General features: G+C 40.5%; 1 protein-coding gene across 2 annotated transcripts; it reads left to right on the top strand.

Moving 5' to 3' along the window:
* The first annotated feature begins 3,744 nt into the window (after positions 1-3,744).
* LOC124379357 (matrix-remodeling-associated protein 5-like) lies at positions 3,745-18,934 on the top strand. Of its 2 annotated transcripts, XM_046839686.1 has the most exons (8): positions 3,745-3,961; positions 4,142-4,251; positions 5,752-5,971; positions 6,514-6,643; positions 7,351-7,741; positions 7,839-11,651; positions 12,073-12,973; positions 15,140-18,934. In XM_046839686.1, the coding sequence occupies exons 3-8, from the start codon at positions 5,760-5,762 to the stop codon at positions 17,049-17,051; spliced, it is 7,359 nt and encodes a 2,452-aa protein (XP_046695642.1). In that variant the 5' UTR covers positions 3,745-3,961; positions 4,142-4,251; positions 5,752-5,759; the 3' UTR covers positions 17,052-18,934. The 2 variants fall into 2 exon arrangements, with proteins under 2 accessions (XP_046695642.1, XP_046695633.1); XM_046839677.1 differs by having other exon boundaries at positions 3,745-4,251.
* The last annotated feature ends 1,939 nt before the right edge of the window (positions 18,935-20,873 follow it).

The following is a 20,873-nucleotide window of genomic DNA, read 5'->3' as shown; positions in this document are numbered from 1 at the left end:
TGATGAGTTTCTTCAGCAGAGTCATGGGGATGAAAACTAACGTTTCTGTCACAGAAATCCAGATGCCTTACTGTAGATCTCTGTGTAAAAGATCAACCCAGTGCAGATCACGACATCCACACAAGAAGAACAAAAGTGAGATGGTGAGGAAGTGCAGGAGGAGTTTACACAAAATGTTTCATTCTCTATTAGCTCCATAAGATTTGTACGTTTGAGTTCATGGCAGTAATTTTGTGTGTGTGTGTGTGTGTGTGTGTTCAGAGCCTGGGGTATAGAATGTAAAAGGGTTGTTATGGCTGTAATTTTCTCCACTGCCGCTCTCTCATTTTCCTCAACACCAGGAGATGGGACACTTTCATTGATCACCTTTAAACCCACCTGAAAGACGGCCATTATCTCCACATGCTCCTGATTATGGGGAGCTCTGGCATCTTCAGCCAGACAGACCGGATTTCATCATCCATGCTGTAGCTGCTGTAGTGTTCTGGTTGAGTAGTGAAGCTCCTCATGATCCAGAACAGAAGCTACAGCTGAAGGGTTTGACAGGGTGTAGATATTTACACTACAGACTGGTAGAAAGATAACTGGATGAGAAGCAGACTTATGGTTTCCTGAGGACTTCGTCTCCATTATAACAGCACAGGAGCAGAACTTTCACTCAGCTCTGTGTGTTTACTGAGGTTTCAGCAGTGGTGATGAAGAACACAAAGCGTGTAGTCGAGTTAAAGTAAAGTAAAAGTGTCCATTTAAACTTTCACTTCAGTAAAAGTACAGAAGTTCTGAATCTAATTATGAAGGAGACGTTGGGTCGTGGTGTGGTTCATTCTGACGTCCTTCAGACCTGAAGCTCCATCACCAGTCTGTTCAGCACAAACATCCAGTTCAGCATCAGTTCAACATCGAGAAATGATGAAGAAAACTCCAGACTCGAACTCGACACCACACACGTGACCTCATTTACACGTTTTTACTGAAGTAGATATGCAGAAGGTTTTGTGTTCATGATGATTGTAACAGAAATCAGTGTTTGAGTCGTTAATCTCATTCTATTAATAGATCAGTGTGCTGAGAGTCACATTCAAGTCTTTACACAGAAACTGAGGTGATTCAGTGAAGAATCTTGTGATAAAAATGATCATAAGAACATTAAGTATCCAGAGCACTACGATTTATTAGATACATGTGAAGGCAAAAACTTTTCTACTTTTACTTACAGAAGATTTAAAAGGAAACTTTTACTTTTACTGGAGTCACATTTTACTGTGTGTATTTTACTTAAGTACATGCTTTGTGTGTGTGTGTGTGTGTGTGTGTGTGTGTGTGTGTGTGTGTGTGTGTGTGTGTGTGTTCTCTTTCCATTCCTTAAGACCAAAAACATCTTTTTCTTCTCTAATTCCTCATGAGTTTTGCTTTGTGAATGTTAGTGACATACCAGAAGCTCAGAGTCCGTCCTTACACCAACATGAGGAAAGAAAACACACACACACACACACACACACTCACAGAGGATGAAGTTACTGAGAATTCAGTGTCTACTTGTGAACTAAAGGAAAACGTCCACTTTTCATCAACACCAGCAATTAAAATATTATTATTTATTATATGATTTAATAAAAGTAAACAAGGACTACGTTTCCCATGAGCCCCTGCACCTCATGCCCCATATCACCTCTTTTTCATGTAGACTGGTAATTAACACAGGTATTTAATCTCCTGGGTCACGGCAGTGTTTATTCTCCTTGTGTTTTTGCACGTTGTGTAGTTTTGTTCACGCTCAGCTCTCAGTTCATGTGTGTTTATTTGCTTCAGGTTTTTTTTACTTTGTTAATAAACATGCAGACTTTCTGTTTATGATGTAACACTGCTCTTAAAGTTTCCGTCCAGATGTTTTATATTATTGTAAATAACGGATCTAAAAATGAAGATTTACACACGTCCTCATGAGTTTTATTGGATAGGAAGCGCTTTATGCCGTGCGCCACTCAGATCTCCAACGCCGTAAACAGGCCTATATTTCTTTTCCCTTTCTTTAGTTCTGGTTAAGACCGGGTTTAGATCGGGTTTGGATCAGGTCCTGGTCCTGTGGTATTCAAGTTTATGATGCAAGTCACCAGTTTTGGTGTGACGTCACTCTGAAATTGGGATCTGGAGAGCTTTCATGGCTGTTTCAGGAGTCTCACAGCAGAACATTGCAGAACATTTACACACTCTCGACATGCAAATGGACTTTCTTATCAGAGGAGCATGTACCCTAAGCTATCCTTCTAAAATAATAATGATGATTGTTAATGATATTTATTGTTAAATAATATTAATAGTTTCTACTTGTGTATTTCAGAAACGAGTCCTGAGGCTGGACACGGTTCCTCTCCGGTTCCTGAGGTCTCGGATTCCACAATAACACAAAATGAATGTACTAATGGTGTGAGAGATGTGTAGAACACTATAATAAACACACAGCATTACAGCAGGAACTTCTGATTGGGAAAACGGTCTGGGAATCTGGCATCAGCTCCGGAATGCTGTTTGGGTTTGTCTCTGTCTCCTGTCCCTCATTCTGAGATGCTTTGTTGTAGGTTCCTTTGGTGGAACTTTTTTAACAATAAATTGTACCTACTGCACTTTTAATGCACGTTTGTCCCAGTGAGACGTGTAATCACAGTCTGGTTCTTCTCTGAGGAATGTGTTCTAAACCCTGTGAGATGGTTTTCATCGTAAAATGGTTTCTTTTGACTTGCGCCACAACAATTCCAACTATTTACATCTTTTTATTTTGGTGTTTTTTATTTTTAGCTGCTAGAACAGTTGTTCGGTTGGAACTCAGAGCTGCACAGCTGAAACAATCAGCACTGGATCCCTGATCCCTGATCCCTAAACCCTAAACCCTGATCCCTGACCTGATCAATCCACAAGATCCTTTTCTTCCTCATGCATAAATTACACACATTTACTTTCGCATTTATAGCATTCAGCAGAAGACTTTTATCACTATCCAGAGCAGCAGGGGCCTGGCTCGAGGGCCCAACAGTGCAGCTTGTGGTTCTGGATGAGAATGAGGAACAGAATGAAGGAACATGGCATCAGTGTCATAACCTGGTGGAATAACTGCTCAAACACGCAGCGAGTCACCAATCAGGATCGAGCGCACGCTCTGTTTTACACGTGTTCTGATCGGCGCTCGGTGCATCTACTGATCACCAACATACAGTTCAGCATCAGTTCAACATCAAGCAGAACATTTAGAGAGGAACAAATGATGAAGAAACTCCAGAAGAGAAGAGAAGAGAAGAGAATTAAAGAATCTTGTGATAAAATGATAATAGGAACATTAATAATAATAATAATAATAATAATAATAATAATAATAAATCACAGGACTGCAGATACTCAGTACATTTAAAAGCAAAAACTTTTGTAATTTTACTGAAGTGAAAGTTTATCTCTATTTTAATTGAACACTTTGTCCATCACTGCACATCTTCTTGTAGAAACTCTTTTCTTCTGAATTCATCAGTAATGACATGTAGCACACACTGAACACGTCCTGCTGAGAACATGCTGGAGAACATTAATATAAACCTTCACTACTAATCAACACCTTCTGACCAATCACAATCCAGAACTCAGATTATATAGAATAACTGTGGAATATTTAGTTTGTGTATTAAATGTGTTTGTGTTTGAGAAGGAGCAGATGGACACCTTCATCATTGCTCCTCCTCCTTTTGCTTTTCTCTTCTTTCCTTTTTTTTTCTCCAGCTCGGTGTGAAGCAGCTGCAGGTCTCCTCAAGTCTCAGACAGAGTTCCTCGGAGCAGGCGCGCGCGGCGATCACGCGTCGGAACGGACAGACGCACGCGCGCCCCTGTGCCGTCTCAGCGCGCGCGAGCCCCTCCGTCCACGGCTCAGTTCACGCACGCGCTCCAGGACAACTTCTGCGGAGTCTGATCTCATCTGATCAAAGTGATCTCTTTATAGCTTTATAGACTTTTCCCTTTTATTACGTCTGTGATTTCTCCGAGCAGTGACACACACACACACACACACACACACACACACGCATACACACGCCACACGCACACACGTCGCTCTGACACTGTGAGGAGTACAGCTTTATGAGTTTATTATAAATGTCTGCTGCAGGAGAATAGAATAGAGGAGAGAAGCAGAGGATGAGTGAAAGAGTGTGGGATCATGAAGAAGTTCAGCTCTAACTGTGGACAGCAGAACTGATTCACTGCATCAGCATACAGGTACATTACTCTTAATCTATCTATCTATCTATCTATCTGTCTGTCTGTCTGTCTGTCTGTCTGTCTGTCTGTCTGAGTAGGTGAGTAAGTTTCAGGTTTATTGATTGACCAATTAAAACTCTGATTAGACTTGTGTGATTGGACTTGTGTGATTGAACTTGTGTGATTAGACTTGTGTGATTGGACTTGTGTGATTGGACTTGTGTTATTAGACTTGTGTGATTGGACTTGTGTTATTAGACTTGTGTGATTGGATTTGTCTGATTAGACTTGTGTGATTGGACTTGTGTAAATGGCTTGATCGCTCTTGATGTTGATGTTTATGTTTATCCTCATGACTGCTTTATGATCCTGCTGAAAGTGAACATTAGAGAATAATAATGAAGTGTAACTCAGGGAGTCTGGAACAGTGTTTATGTAGATTATATGTGTTACAGTAACATCCACATGAACATAAACACCAGAACCAAAGGTTTCATCACCAGGAGCATCACACTGCCTTCAGGGTTGGGCATCAAAGCTCCATCAAAATATACCTTAAAATAAAATACCAAATCTCTTAACTTTAAATGCATTCTGTAGTTTAAAAATACTAAAAAATACTTTTACAAGGAATGAAATCTCTTCGTAATCCTTCCATCACTCGTCTGTTTGATCTGTTCTTCACATCACAGCGACTCGGTTGATTCAGAAAACAATGTTTGATAGCAGCAGCTTTTCTCAGGCGGAGTCACGTGATAAATCTGACACATGCAACCAGTTAACAGATCAAATCTTCACATAAACATCCCAGTGATCAACATATACAACATCTCCACATGAAGGTCCGTTTTAAAGAGTTTCATGTTAAACAGTTTGTAAAAGACTCATTATTGTATCCTAATTGAGTGACTTGGTGTTTGGTGATGAAGAGCTGCTTCACCATCAGTAACAAACATCTCATTCAGAAGAAGACGACTGAAGGAACCTGCATTCACCTGTAGCAACTCGTTTCTAACCAATTATTCATTTGATTGTTAATAATGAATAATAATATATTATGTGTCAGCAGTCGTTCATGCGGTGGTCTGCAACATCATGATCTACTAAACAATTCATTCAATTACGGTTCAATATTCAGTAATTAAATATTTATTTATTAATCATTGGACACGTATCTGAAAGCTGGCAGCCTGCAGGTTTCTGACCTTCACCACCTTCTTCTATATGGATCAATTTTCTGTTCTGATCTCAACAAGTCTGAGCAAAATACTCAGCAGGAACCAATCAGAGGCCACATCTTTATGATGTCATCATGTAGAAATTCTTACAAAGTATTTTACAGTCTTTTAAAACTACAAAACTACAAAACACCAAAATATTTAGATACAAAACATGAAGTTATTTTCATCAACACTCAAATACAAATGACTGAATCCTGTTTTATATTGAAATACATCATAAATCCTGCACATCCCTGACTGTCTCCACCGGCTGGACTTCTTCTGCTTCCCCTCACAGTGTTCCACATGAAGTCCTCAGAGGGACGGAGGAGGAGGATGGAGGTCCTGAGATGGAGTGTGTTGGTGACTCTGACGTTACTCCTCGTGTTTCCCGATGCTGCCGTGCCGTGTCCTCATCCCTGCACCTGCTACGTTCCTTCTGAAGTTCACTGCACCTTCCGCTCTCTCACCCTCGTCCCCTCGGGAATACACAGAGCAGTTCAGCGCATGAATCTCGGGTAAGTGCAGTGCAACAGTGACGAGTCCAGCTGAGGAACAAAAGAAGAAAAGCATTGATGGTGTGCAGATTCAGGAGACTGATCCAGGACCAGGGGGTCTGCTAGAGACCAGCGTCGTATAGAGTAACATTTAACCACTGATTCATTTCCTCTAAACGTACGACTCGATGTGGTTTATTCTTCTCATACAACAGCAATTTATAATTTATCATCTAGCAAACGATGCCATGTTGTGCTTTTTATCCATTTTAAGTTACATTTAATTTTGTAGCATGAACAAAAGTTCTATAGTTATAAAAGTTGATTAAAGTTGCAAATTAATTTCTAATAAAAAAATGTCTATAATAATAATAATAATAATAATAATAATAAGCCTAGTGTAACCCTAGTTGAGCGCCACCTATGATGCAGGCAGAGTAACTACACTTAGAGAAGGCTGCTGTTCTGGATGAAGTGTGTAAGATGGAAGTGCGATTGTTACTGTGTTGTGTGTTTAATTTCACTAAAGGTTTTCCTACACTGTGTTGTGTTTGTGTTAACAGGTTTAACAGCATCCTTCGACTTGATCAGGAATCTTTAGCAGAACTCAGGAAACTGGAGCTTCTGATGATGCACGGGAACAACATCCATCAAATCCCAGACGGAGTTTTTCGAGACCTGATTTCGTTACAGGTGAACGTTTTGTTTTTTAGTTTGTTCATTGAAAAGAGATTTTTATAAAATGAGATCATTCTGGAAAGCTCGTTTTCGGTTGATTTTTTTCATTTGTTTTCTCTACACATGATTTTGAAACAATACAAAAGTTTGTTTTTATTTAAATTATTTATATATTTAATTCCATTTCACATTTTATTTTATCTTATGATTCTTTAAGATATTATTATTTTGTGATTTTTAAAATGATTTATTTTTAAGCACATTTTAAAATCTGATAATTTGAATGATTTATATTTATTTTCACATGATTTTTGACATAATTATTAATTAAATACAGTTTGTTTCTTTGATCTTTTCTTCTAAACACTGGATTAAATGAACATGGTGCACGATTTATTGCTGATGTCGAATGATCACACTTCAGAAACATCACAAGCTCATGTGGAATATTTGGTGTTTTTTCTGTAAGTGAACAGATAATAATAATAATAATAATAATAATAACTCAAGATTAAGTTATTATAGCTTTCTGACTTCAGGTCATGAATCACAGAGAAGGATGCAGTTAATGTTTGAAGGGGAAAAAGTCATGGACAGGAAAACTGATCCTTATAAATCCTCATGGAACCAAATCCTGTCTGAATCTGAGAAAATGTGATTAGATCATTTTTCACTTCTAATCATCATCACTGCCTAAAAATCCCCCTGAATATTTCTTGCAGATTCTGAAAATGAGTTATAATAAAGTGAAAGTGATCACAGGATACAGTCTGTCTGGTCTCACGCACCTCGTAAGGCTGCACCTGGACAACAACCACATCGAATTTATCCATCCTGATGCCTTCAGAGGGATGACATCACTCCGTCTGCTTCATCTCGAAGGGAACCGTCTGCAGAAGCTTCATCCTTCTACCTTTAGCACGTTCTCCTTGTTAAATTATTTCCCTGTGTCCACTATCAAACACCTGTACCTGGCGGACAATTATCTAACGTCCCTGCCGAGAGAAATGCTGAGAAACATGCCTCATATGGAGAACCTTTTTCTGTATGGAAACCCCTGGACCTGCGACTGTAGGCTGGACTGGCTTCAGGATTGGACGACTCGCCATTCAGGTGAAGTGAAAAAAAGAGCAATTCTTATATTCCATATGAAAATATATATAATATATGAACTGCATCCAGGAAAGTCTTTTTTGAAATGTATTTTCAGGTGTTATGAAATGCAAGAGGGATAAAGCACATGCTAAAGTTCAGGTTTGTCCAGTGTGTTCCTCACCACAGCATCTGAGAGGAAAACAATTATCTGAACCCGGTGTGGATTTCCGATGCACTGGACCGGTTATTAGCAACTCTCCAGGAAAGGACATTTCTCATGAGGAACACCTCAGCGAGCTTCTTTCTCTGGAAGACTTCAAGCCACCAATAGGAAACATCACGCTGAACCTGTCAGATGAACATGGAACCACTGCGGATTTGACCTGCCAGGTTGTACAGCCGAGGGAGTCTGCAGAAATCAGGTGGAATTACACTGAGAGTTTGCAGATCGCTGCTAACATGACTCTCTCTGTGGACCTTGAATGCCCAATGGACAGGGAGAAGTATACCAACTTATGGAGACTGCTTGCATACTACAGCGAGGTCGTTCTGCACCTGCGCAGGGAGATCATGTTAAGTAAAGAGCCTAAACTGAGCTACAGATACAAACAGGACATTGAGAGAGACGCACACTATTACACAGGAGTCCGAGCGAATGTTCTCTCACATCCATCCTGGCTCATGCAGTCATTCGTGAACATACAGCTGAACAGGCCCTACTCCACCTTCAAGACTGTGAAGCTTATTTTTACAACTCAGATGTCTTCCACCACAGATAGTGAGCAGGCAAGGTGGCAAAAGAGATCGTGGGTTATGATCAAACACAACAATGCCACCCAAACGACCTTTAGTTCAGTGGTGGGTGGTATGATTGAGATGGACTGCAAAGTAGTGAGTTCTGGAGCTCCGAGCATTCACTGGATGTTACCGGATGGCTCGAAGGTCAGGGCATCCTCCAGTAGCACAAACAACCATCGGTCTGTTTTAAGTACGGGAAAACTTCTTATCAAAGCAGTGGATCATTCAAACTCCGGCGTATATTACTGTATTGCTGAAGTTCTGGGAGACGTAGATGTTCTTCCGTTTCGTTTATCAGTTGTTGAATCCTCCAGACCCCTCGCAGATGCAGAGGTCATGATTGCAAGTTTCGAGAAGTTTGCTGGGGAATCTGTTTATTTGCCTTGCAATACCACAGCATCACCAGATGCCGATGTGAACTGGATTTTTCCAGATGACAGTATATTGAGCGCCCACGCAAACTCTTCTAAAGGTTTTATCTTCTCCAATGGAACGCTCTTCATTCCTCAGTGCAGACCTGATGATAATGGAAATTACAAATGTGTGGCACTGAATCAGCATGGTGAGGACACCGTTTCAGCAAAGCTCACTGTTACGAGACGGCAAGGAACGCAGCCTCTCCGACGGTATCCCATGAGGCCTCTGTCTGCGGCTGGTGTGTCCACAAAGGTCAGCGCATTTTTAGAAGATACGGAGGAGTCATCAGGTGATGATACTGACCAGAAGAGAATGCTGTCAAATAGACGGTTTACGAATCAAAAGAGGGGACCACAGTGGAGGTCCCGAGTCTATCAAGGGCGGAATGTGCAGAGACATTTTCCAGGCCACAGGAAGCCAATTAAGAAAGTTTTAAATGGACAACAAAGGAAAGATGTTTTTGTGAACAGAAGAAAAATAAACAAATCGAAGAGCAAAATTGATCCACAGAGATGGGCTGATCTTTTGGCCAAAATCCGTGAGAAAACAGTTCAAAATACCACAACACTGAGCTCTTACCCAGGTGTTACAGTAGAAAGGGTTCAGACTGTAGGTCCAGAATCTCACAATAACATAGAGGGATCTTCTCCAGATGATGTGTACCTACTGAAGGAAGAGTCAAATGTCATTATCACGTCTGAAAATCATAATATCCTCACAGTCACATCTCCTTCACTGCTGCACCAAATAACTGCTCCTGAATCAAGCGTTAGATCAGATGAAGTGACAGTGAGACCTGCAAAATCCACAGCTGTAACTAATTATCTTATCACTGAGATAAATATCCTGGAGAGAAACCATTTAAATGCTTTAACTACCAGCACTTCATATCAAGAAGAAAGACAACAAAACCATTTGGAAAATAGTCCAGCTGCTCCCAATTTCGAGTTAAAGAACGAGCTAGGAATCTCACTGATGTCTACTGATCTCGACGAATCCTATCCAACAAGTGAAAAAGATGGTGCACAGTGGATTATACACAGTACAGTAGAGACTACCAAAAACATTTCAGATAACATTATAAAGCAGAGAGCTCCTTCTCATCCATATACCAGAACCCCTTGGAACTCTAGGAGGCGGTTTGGAAACAGGGGACGAATCAACCGATTAAGACTAAGGCCATCTTCGCCCCTAATCACTAACAGATCACAGTTATTTACAACACCCAAGACCACTGGAACACCCAACCAATCAATCACTGCAACAACATCTGCCACATTAACAGCAGGAACATCTGCCTATTCCACTGCTGCATCCATTACTTCTTCCCAATACCTGAAATCCCTAAGAGACAACAATCGTAATGATCATTATCAAACAAACATCTTGCTGTTAGCAGACAAAATCAATCCACTTGACAACAAATTGGAGACAGATGAATTTTCCACACTCCAGACTACCGAACCAAGTCAAAGTGTCCAATATGGATTACACCACGCACTCCACGTTACACCAGCAGGAATGACTGTGATCACATCTCAGACAGCAAATAAAGACACAACCAAAGAGAGTTGGCAAAACATGCAGACATTCTCTAAAGAGCTCTGGATAAATTACCACGTTGCTTTTACGGCTCAGCCAGAAGCAGATTATGAAACTCTTGCAGCGACTCAAGGGGAGTTCATGACCAGACATTCAGCCCTAAAACCATCTCAGATGTCTGTCACTGAAGATGACATGAGTCCTGACTCCAGTAGTCTGCACAACCTCAAGTCCACACAGCAATCTGTCAAACCTGTAACTGCCCCAGTCAAACCATTTCCACCCACAGTTACACTCCCACATGAAGGCACTTCTAAAGCTGGAGATTTTCTAAAGAATTCTCTTTCTGATTCTTCCATGAAATTTAACCAAACTGGGTTTAAAACCACAACCCTCCAGCCTGTTCTGGAGAAATACAATTCTGTTTCTCCCATTAGGGCTCCAGGCCCAGAGGTGGGAGATGCAGAGTTGCTGTCGCCGAACACAAGCAAGACTTCTGGTATCATTTCAACAACATCTGTGTCAACAATGACACCACCAACCTCTAAATACGATAGTCTAATAACAGCAAAACTTCTCACAACAGCAACAACAACGACCACAACACCCTCAATAACAACCACGGAGTCTGGATTTAATGCTCCAATTACAACCACTGGTTTAGAAAAAACAACGTCTTTAAAGCACAGTATTCCGACAGCAGATAACAGAATTCCATTTCACTCAAAAAATCCTCCAACAAACCACATTCCTGATCTGAATCATGGAAAAACCTTTCTGCATAAATTTCCCAATCAGAGACACCCATTTATCATCCAGAAAACACCTTCAGATACAAATCCATCAGTGGACATCAGAGCAGTTGGAACAATAACATCAAGATCAACACCTATAACTTTTACAACCTTCACTCAGACCACAATTACAACTCCAACACCATCTGCAAAGTCTGTTGGCAGAATGCAGACAGGTGTACACACTCCTCACCAGCACACTGGCAGGAATGACGCTCTTCCTCAGCCACCATATGTTCCTGTACTGAGAGCAAAGCCCAGAATCACCAGCGATAATCTCACCACAGTCGCTGTGAATGCTGAAACAGATGTGCAGTTTCCGTGCAATTCTGTGGGGGAACCTAAACCTTTTCTTACCTGGACCAAAATCTCTACAGGTACAAATAAACACACATCACTACTAATTTCTTCAGCATTTTAATAAAGTATAAACAATGTATTAATTACTATCATTTAAATGACTTATTTTGGGTCTGTTGGTCTGTCTTCCAGAAGTAAACCTATTTTTTTAATAACAGTATATTTCATGCTGAGCCACAGCTGGACACAAGCCATGGAGACTTGCGTCTGCATAAAAAGCAGAAGCCATTAATATTCTCTACTGGCCCATGATGTCCAAAGAACATGTGTTCACCTTGTGTTTCTTCATAGTGACACAGAGAGAATCCCAGAACGACTCGTTTGGGACAGTTATTTAGTGTTACAGATGCAGTGTTTTACAGAACCTGATTACTTCAACAGATTACTTTCATATTGATGGACATGAGTTCTTCTTCTTTTTCTATTTCTGATTTTCAGGGGCTCTTATGTCAGCAAATACCAAGATCCAGCGATTTGAGGTCCAGCCCAATGGAACGTTAGTCATCCGCAATGTTCAGCTCCAGGATCATGGCCAGTATCTCTGCACTGCTCTGACTCAATATGGTACCGATAGGATGGTAGTTACCTTGATAGTTCTGACACAAATACCAAAAATCCTGCTCCCATTGCAACATGATATGATGGTGTACATGGGGGACCGTGTCAACCTCGAGTGTCAAGCACAAGGTCTTCCACGTCCCAAGATAAGCTGGGTGCTTCCTAACCAGACGGTGGTGCAAGCAGTTAGCAGTAGGGAGCAAAGGCTGATGCTGTTTAGCAATGGCACACTGCATATGGAGCAGACTAGCTATCTAGACACTGGAATCTATAAATGCATTGCCAGTAACGTGGCGGGAGCTGCAGCGATATCAATCCGCCTTCACGTCACTGCCCTTCCACCGATAATCCAGCAACGGCGACAGGAGAACCAAACCGTTTCTGAGGGTAAGACCCTGTACATCCACTGCAGTGCTAAAGGAGCCCCATATCCAGTAATCCGCTGGATCACCTTTGCTGGCATGCAAATCCGCCCTTCCCAGTACATCAATGGAAATCTCTTTGTATTTCCCAATGGGACGCTATACATCCGTAACCCTACAGAAAAAGACTCCGGTACCTACGAGTGTGTTGCTGTAAATGCCGTAGGTGTGGCTAAGAGGAGTGTGAATGTGAAAGTGAAGCGGATTTTCTCTACAGCTAAAATCACCTTTACATCACCTCTAAGTACTGATGTCAGTTATGGCAGCTATCTGAAGTTAGACTGCAATGCTTCAGGAAGCCCTGAACCCAAAATCGTGTGGAAAACACCAGCCAAAAAACTCGTAGATGCACATTTCAGGTACGTCATTGAGATGAGCGTGTGACCATAAATTCATGTTTACAGGTGACATAGTGACAGACACGCATTTATGTTCTGTTTGTGCAACGAAGCAAAAGTATGACTTTCTCAAGTTTGTGCAAATTATGTATGATGTAATTGAGCAACAAATCCGCTTGGTGTGTATACGTTTTATAGAGTGTGTGGTCCAGCATTCCTTCAGTTCCCACTCGCAACTTTAGTTTACGATGAGTTCCTAATTGTTGTTAGATGCAAAAACTGTTAGTAGACGTGTCGAGGGACGTTACTAAGATAAATAAAGCTTCAGAAGCTTTGCTAATTTCCCAGCATTTTATCGCTTATTTAATTTGTGTTTATACAGTTAAATATTGCTGTAGAATGTTGTTTTAGAGGGAAATTTGTTGTTGATTTGTTGTTGACCGGTTTAAATGAACTATTGCAAACTAGTGGCACTACACCTACAGTGGAAGAACCTGGTTCTGCTCATTTTTGGTGGATGTTTCAAGTGCACAGAGATCGTCGTTTAATCCAGTGATATTTACCTTGGGTCAGTGCAGTGTCATCGATGTAGATGACAGTAGTTGTAGAAGATTTTGCACACAGATTAAAGAGTTGCAATTACAGGTTCCCGATGTGATGAGCAGATTTTGGAGCTCAATGCACCATCTGTTGCAGATTACAGAGAAAACGCCTCCATTTTTGCTCTAGACAGCTGACTAAGTAGTCTAGTCCAAGCTCATAATTCCTGGAGTTATGTTCAGATTTGAACAGAGTGCACGAGTTCGTCCAGGTTTCAGTGAAGGGGATCGAAAGAAGATTTAATGTGTATCAGTTGAACAACAAAACTCATCAATAAATTCAACAATCCATAAATTGTGCATCAGATGTTTCCTTAAACAGAACCTTACACACTTGTTAGCTCGCTAGCTTCACAGAGAGACCGAGACAAAGATAACATCAGTTATATAAGTCTGAAAGATAAACGATAAGCCACATTTAATCTTTGACACTGCCCCTGAAACATGGTTGGGATTCTCCAGACTTCTCTACTCATTTATGTGCCCTTGAGGTGACAGGTCCTAAAGATACACTATTGATAGGTTTTGTTTTCAGTATATTATTCTTGTTCTTTGAATTCTAACACAAACTAGCACTTGAATAAAAACAGTAGAGCTGTGAAGTCTGTTTTCGGTCTGTCAGCAGCTGAGCGTATCGTTCGCACGTTTGGCCAGGAAGCAGGAAGTGAGTGATTTTGGATTCAGGTCAGTGGGAAATTAACATCTGCGTATTTTCATATTATATGATATGATGTACATTACATATCGAGATTACAATCTGAAGTATGTAGATCAGCGAATAAAACTGGCATACGTAAAAAAAAAAAAAAAAAGATTCTTTCCATTAACAAATCTGCATCTAACTGACCTCAACATGTTTGGCAAAAGGTCTGATCTTTTGTTTTTGTGAGGCAAAAATGATGTCTAATTAACCCATGAAGAACTGTTCAGAAATCAAGCAAAAGAGAGTCTTACTGAGGTATGCTAGTTGTTAAAGCTTGACGTGGGCTTGACTTCAGTGTCTGCTGCGCTGACTGATGGCCGGTGCTGGTCTTTTCTCAAAGACCAATGTTTCATCTGTGGTTTTGTTAAAGCCCATGTGATTTTAGGTTGGAGTACAGAAGAAAATTAGAGAATAAAATCTCATGCTGTTTTGAAGTAGTAGTAGACATTTACATGACAACAACTCTAAAGTGGTATCAAAAAGTTTCGAGACTCCCTTAGTTTTACAAGTTTACTTTATTTGTCTACGTTTCCACATGATCACCTACAAAATAGTCCCCTTGCACAGCAATACCGCGCCCCCAGTGTTCGTCTGGAATGTGTCCTGGAAATCCTTGCAGTGTCGCCATATGTCAAACGTCTCTTCGGCAGATTTGCCCAGTTTCACGCAGAATGTCACCTTTGCTCTTTCTTCTAACCTGCTGTCTGTGATGAAATTGTAGACGTGGAAAATGCATGTGGGTCAGAACAGCACCAGTTACACCATTAGCCTCCAAACTTCATGATATCACTTCATAGTCACACTTTTATTAACACCATACCATTACTCACTAATCATTATTACACTTTAAAAGAATCTGATGTTTCCTTTCTTTCTTCTTTCCAGCTTCGATCAGAGAATAAAAGTCTTCAGTAATGGCAGTCTCATTATTAAATCAGTAACAGAAAAGGACCATGGAGACTACCTCTGTCTGGCCAGAAATAAAGACGGAGATGATTTTGTTCTCCTGAAAGTGAATGTCCGAATGAAAGCCGCCAGAATCGAGCAGAAACAGTTAAATAATCACAAAATTCTTTACGGAGGAGATCTGAAGGTGGACTGTGTGGCATCAGGTCTCCCCAACCCTGAGATCAAATGGAGTCTTCCAGACGGCACCATGGTTAACAGTGTCATTCAGTCCGATGGCAGCGGAGGGCGCACGAAGAGGTACGTCGTCTTTGACAACGGAACCCTGTATTTCAATGATGTGGGTATGAAGGAGGAAGGAGATTATACATGCTATGCTGAGAATCAGATTGGCAAAGATGAAATGAAGATCCGTATTAGAGTTGTGGCTGCTGCACCGACTATACACAACAGCACTTTTGAGGTGATCAGAGTGCCCCATGGGGAAACGGTATCACTTACTTGTCAGGCAAAAGGACAACCTTCACCAACAATAACATGGTTTTCCCCAAACAACCACATCGTAACTCTACTAGCATCAAATAAATACCGTCTTATCACAGATGGGAGTCTTGAAATCCACAATGTCCACCGTTTGGACAGTGGAAACTACACATGCTTGGCTAAAAATACAGCCGGTTTGGACAAGAAGGTGGTTAGCGTGCACGTTGTGACTTCAGTGCCCATCATTAATGGAGCAAAACTTCCCATGACGAGAGCAGAAGAGACCGCTGAGAAGGACCAGCGAGTGCTCCTGCACTGCAAAGCTGAAGGAACACTGTATCCCCAAGTCATGTGGATAATGCCTAAGAATGTTGTGCTTCCAGCTCCCTACTACAGCGACAGGGTCGTGGTCCATCGCAATGGTACTCTTGATATCCGCAACTTGCACAAAAGTGACTCTGCTCAGCTGCTCTGTGTAGCTCGCAATGAGGCAGGTGAGGCCAGACTGCAGGTACATCTTCATGTTACAGAGCAGGCTGAGAAACCAAAGCTCAAAAGCATAGCCACAGAGACAGTCCGAATCACCAGCGGAGTTTCTGTGATCCTTAACTGCTCCATGGAGGGAAAGCCCCATCCTGAAATCACTTGGTTCCTTCCCAATGGAACAATCCTATCGAGCGGAACAAGCAATTTCCATTTTGAACATCTCCCTGATGGCGCTTTGGTCATTAGAGAGCCTTCTGATTCAGAAGCAGGGATTTACCGCTGTGTAGGACGTAACCGTGCAGGTTCAGTTGAGAGGACAGTGACTCTGGAGTCCAACCAGAAACCCATCATCCAAAGCAAGTACACCTCATTGGTCAGCATTATCAATGGTGAGAACCTTCAGCTGAACTGTCTGTCAAGCGGAAACCCGAATCCCAAGCTTACCTGGACTCTACCAAATGGAGAAATCCTCGCTAGGCCGTGGAAAACGGGAAGATATGTCATTTTTAACAATGGCACCTTAACAGTCCAGCAGGCTTCAGTCTACGATAGGGGAACATACCGCTGTAATTCTGCCAACGAGCACGGAGTCTCGTCCATGACCGTTGCGGTGATCGTGATCGCATATCCACCGCGCATTACCTCCGGACCTTCTGCAGTCACTTATAGTAGATCAGGACATGCGATCAAGCTTGACTGTTTGGCCATCGGAATCCCAAAGCCAGAGATAGTTTGGGAAATGCCTGATAAAACCCAGCTCAAGTCAGGCCCCCATATACGACTTTACGGCAACAGGTACATTCACCCACAGGGTTCTCTGGTCATCCAGAACCCATCAAGCAGAGACAACGGCTTCTATAAATGCACGGCCAAAAACGTGATTGGCAGTGACATCAGAGAGACCTACGTTTATGTGTTTTAATAAAAATATGAAGGCATATCTACACGCCTTGAAGAACTGCAGTGCAGAGAATACTGTTAATTTTAATTTACTGTTAAATACTATTCTGTAAATACAGCATTAAAGCTAATCATATGAATGGATATGATACAGAAACTGCTGCTTTCTGGATGCTTTGAGGAACCTAATGGTGTTTGGTTTAGATTTTAATAGTGGGCTCCAGGGACTTGGTGATACGGTCTGCAGTTCTCTCTCTCTGCTGCGGTGGTGGAAAATTGCAGTTCTTAAATTAATATTAAGTCTTTTTATAATAATAACAAAACTATTTTGAGAATTTTTATTAAATAAAAAAGTTTGGAATAAAAAGTAACCCCCACCTTTTTTTTATTATTTTAATTATACACTCAAATGTGTTATCAGGAAGTTTATAAAACAACAGCATTCTAATATAACTACACTATATTTTATTTTTAAGGACCAGGATTTTTTTTTTTTTGCTTTAGCTTCATTTTTTAGCTTTAGCAACACTTACAATCTCTGTTTTAACTTATTGCATTTTAAAGACTAATAAATATCATGTTAAAGCTATTGAATATATTTTTCTGCACTTTGCATCGACATTTTAAATAAAATTACACAATTTCAACGAATTAATCAATTACAAAAGATGTGCAAGAAATAATCAGTGTCTTGTCTTCTGTTGATTGAGTTTATAGTCATCAGTTTATTTAAACAGTTAACAGTTACAGTCTCTACAGAATCTGTAGGTTCTCTTCTATATTTTTTCATGATGATGATGATGATGATGATGTGAAAATGTGACATTCATGAAAAAAATGATTGTGTAAAATTGGCTTCTTTGTGGCTTAAAGAACAAATTAAAGATTGATTTATGGGAAGTCCGAAAAGCAAGAAAAAATAATAACAGCCTCAAACAGTTGTGTAAAGCCATTCTACAAAACCTGTAACATCTGGATTTTGATGTGTGTAAGTCTAGGTGACGAACACCACGTATGAAATTAGCACAAACAGCTGTCCTGCTAATGCTGTGTTTTTGGCAGTAATTTCTGTACTTATGAAACAGTGAATGGAATAAAAAAAGCTACTAATCAATAGTCTTAATGATAGACATATTGCTGACTCAGATCTTCAAATCGAATTTTAGCAAAATGAACGAATCCTTCAGTTATTTTATTCATTTGACCAGAATAACTTTAAAATGTCCATTCCAAATTCCTGCAAAACGTCTATTAACACAAACCTTTTGTTATAATCTGAAGAAGGAAAAGTAATAATGCATCTAAGGACAAATGATTAGAGATAAACACGATTAATTCACCTTTGACGTCGGTTTATTCAGTCTTCAGCCCTGGACAGGAAACACTGTGTTTTTCACCTGTTACTTATTAACAGTGAACACAACATGAACAAATCCCCCGCTGTGACGACGTATCAGTCCTGAGTCATGTGAAAGACCGACCCCTCAGTACCAGAGCCCCAAAGTGAGAAAGATCGCTGTTTAACATCACCACATCACCATTTTCACCATCAATTTCATTTAATTTCTCGTTGCATATTTTTTGTTTGTTGAAAAGTAGTTTTATACGACTGGCACAAATCTGAAATCATTAAATTGTAGTTCGCTAACTCAGGATTAAATTGTTTCCTGTTCTCATTGCCCACAGTGTGCTAAGGCTAGCTTTGCCCAGGTGTCTGGCTTAGCATCAATTAATATCAATAATTCAATTAAACTGTACTGCCTCTTACCTTTTCCCCTGAGAATACTGAATTTACCTTTTGTGTATTTTCTTTGTGTTGATTTTCAGACTTGTTTTCCTGTGTTTCCTGTTTCAGAGTTAATCTGAATACAGTTCTGAATAATCGTTTGCCCAAATAAACCACCTGATGATTTTGAATCAAACTGTAGATCTTTTTTTAATGTTGAGATGAATGTGACCGCTGACTGCACCCCCAGGTCTCCTAACCTCACCTACACCAGGGGTTTTGGCGAGATACAAAGTTTGTGTGATTATCAGAAATAGTACATTTATATTTATATTTATTATAGACCTGAGTCTCCAGTAGAGCAGTAAATGGAACAGAATAAAGCTTAACGTTTCCAAGAACATCCTGAAAGTGTGCATCAGGAAACACCTCACAGACAGAAAAAAGTGATGGCAACAGAATGTCTGTCTATTGTATCTACACAAAGCGCTAAAAATTCATTATAGTTTTATTTCTTCCTCTTTCACTTCAGACTTGGACAAAAAAATGTTCCAGTCATTTGAATCTTAACGCTCTTCAGTGGCTGTGGAACCATATGGACGGTGTTAGCTAACACATGCTACCGCTAATCAGTGTTTCCTGGTGTGCAGCTAAACATCAAAGAGCGTTGGGGAAATGTTCTCCACACACACTTTCAATCAAATAATGACCACTGTTCAGGGTCTTCAGGCACCGCGAGTCTCAGGCGTCTTTATAAGCAGCATATTTATAATAAAAAAGTGGAAACGGCTGCACAGAGGGTGGAGAAACACCTGGAAAAAAGCAGGAGCTAACAGATACACATGATTGGCTTGGGGAAAGAGAATGGCACACTATTTATTTTTCCTGTGGCACCACCATCTCCATCTTAGTATCTCCAGACTTTTTTGAGAGGCCACATAGAAGCCCTGAGAAAGAGATTATCCAATCTTCAGACATCAAGACATCCATCAGAACACCGCAGCAAGCCGCAGTGACGTGGCCCAGGTCAGAAGCAGCTCATACACACTGTGGTGTAACACACTCACAGCAGATGCTCAATAAACCTTCAACTCTCATAAAATGTAGATGGTGCCCCAGAGTTCAGGTCGTATTTGGCTACTCCACGTTCTGGATGATTTACCCACCAGGTACGAGAGCTTGGGCTTTTGGGCAGAACAAGTTCAGAGTGTTTAAGGAGCATAAATAGTAAATAAATCAGCAGTAAGTCCTGGAGATGATCGGTTCTCTATAACGAGCTTTTCAGTGGGAGGACAGTGTTTGCATTTCAGTGAAACGTGACTCCAAAACACTGATGAAGGACAACAATAATAGATTGATGTTATATTTCTCACCCTGATGTACAGTCGAGCTGAATCCTGAACATGTTCATGTTAACCGTAATAAAATACGGAAGCAGAAACTGCACGTACACGACTTTTTTTGTGGCTAAAGTCACGTGTGTGTTTGTGATTATGAGCAAAACGTGGAGATTTTTCTGGTTTCAGCCTGTTGTCCAAAACCTGGTTCTGCTCAGGAGTTAATCATTAAACCGTCAATCAGGGGTTTAAAAAACAGATTCTTCTCATTCGACACACACACACACACACACACACACACACACACACGCTGTACTTTAATGGTTTCCACAGGCAGTCGAAGCTGTTAAATCTGAGAGGTCACTTTTCCTGCAGATGAAAAGCTTTTGCACCTTTATGATGATAATGGGTTCCATTTCCTGTGTTTAGAACCTGTGCTATGAAGAAACGCTGCAGTGTTATTAGCCTGCACTTTGCTAATTATTGCTATCAGCTCCTGTAGTTAGCGTTTATGCGTTACGATGGTTAAAATTGTTCACTCGCTGTTTATAGTATTTACACTTTCGCAGTAATTTAGTCAACATTTTAGTCCAATTTCTTTATTTCGAATAAATAATAGTAGTAGATTAAGATGTAAAATAAACTGTTTATTGTTTGCTAAATTGTTTTAAATGTAAAATCTATAAAGCCAGCTTTAAGCTCCACCCACTTCACAATTGGGGTTTTACTGAAACTGTTCTTAAGGGGAAACAGCTGTAATACACAAACATTCATATGTTGC

Source organism: Silurus meridionalis, chromosome 3 (genome assembly GCF_014805685.1).
Source record: "Silurus meridionalis isolate SWU-2019-XX chromosome 3, ASM1480568v1, whole genome shotgun sequence".
Taxonomy (NCBI): Eukaryota; Metazoa; Chordata; class Actinopteri; order Siluriformes; family Siluridae; genus Silurus; species Silurus meridionalis.
This window is presented reverse-complemented; position numbering and strand designations above follow the sequence as displayed.

What these genes read in the sequence shown, in the direction of transcription:
- LOC124379357 (XM_046839686.1), top strand. Translation starts at nt 5,760, where the DNA reads ATGAAGTCCTCAGAGGGACGGAGGAGGAGGATGGAGGTCCTGAGATGG. An exon ending in GTTCAGCGCATGAATCTCGG is followed by an intron (nt 5,972 to 6,513) that starts GTAAGTGCAGTG and finishes TTGTGTTAACAG; the next exon opens with GTTTAACAGCATCCTTCGAC. An exon ending in CTGGACCAAAATCTCTACAG is followed by an intron (nt 11,652 to 12,072) that starts GTACAAATAAAC and finishes TCTGATTTTCAG; the next exon opens with GGGCTCTTATGTCAGCAAAT.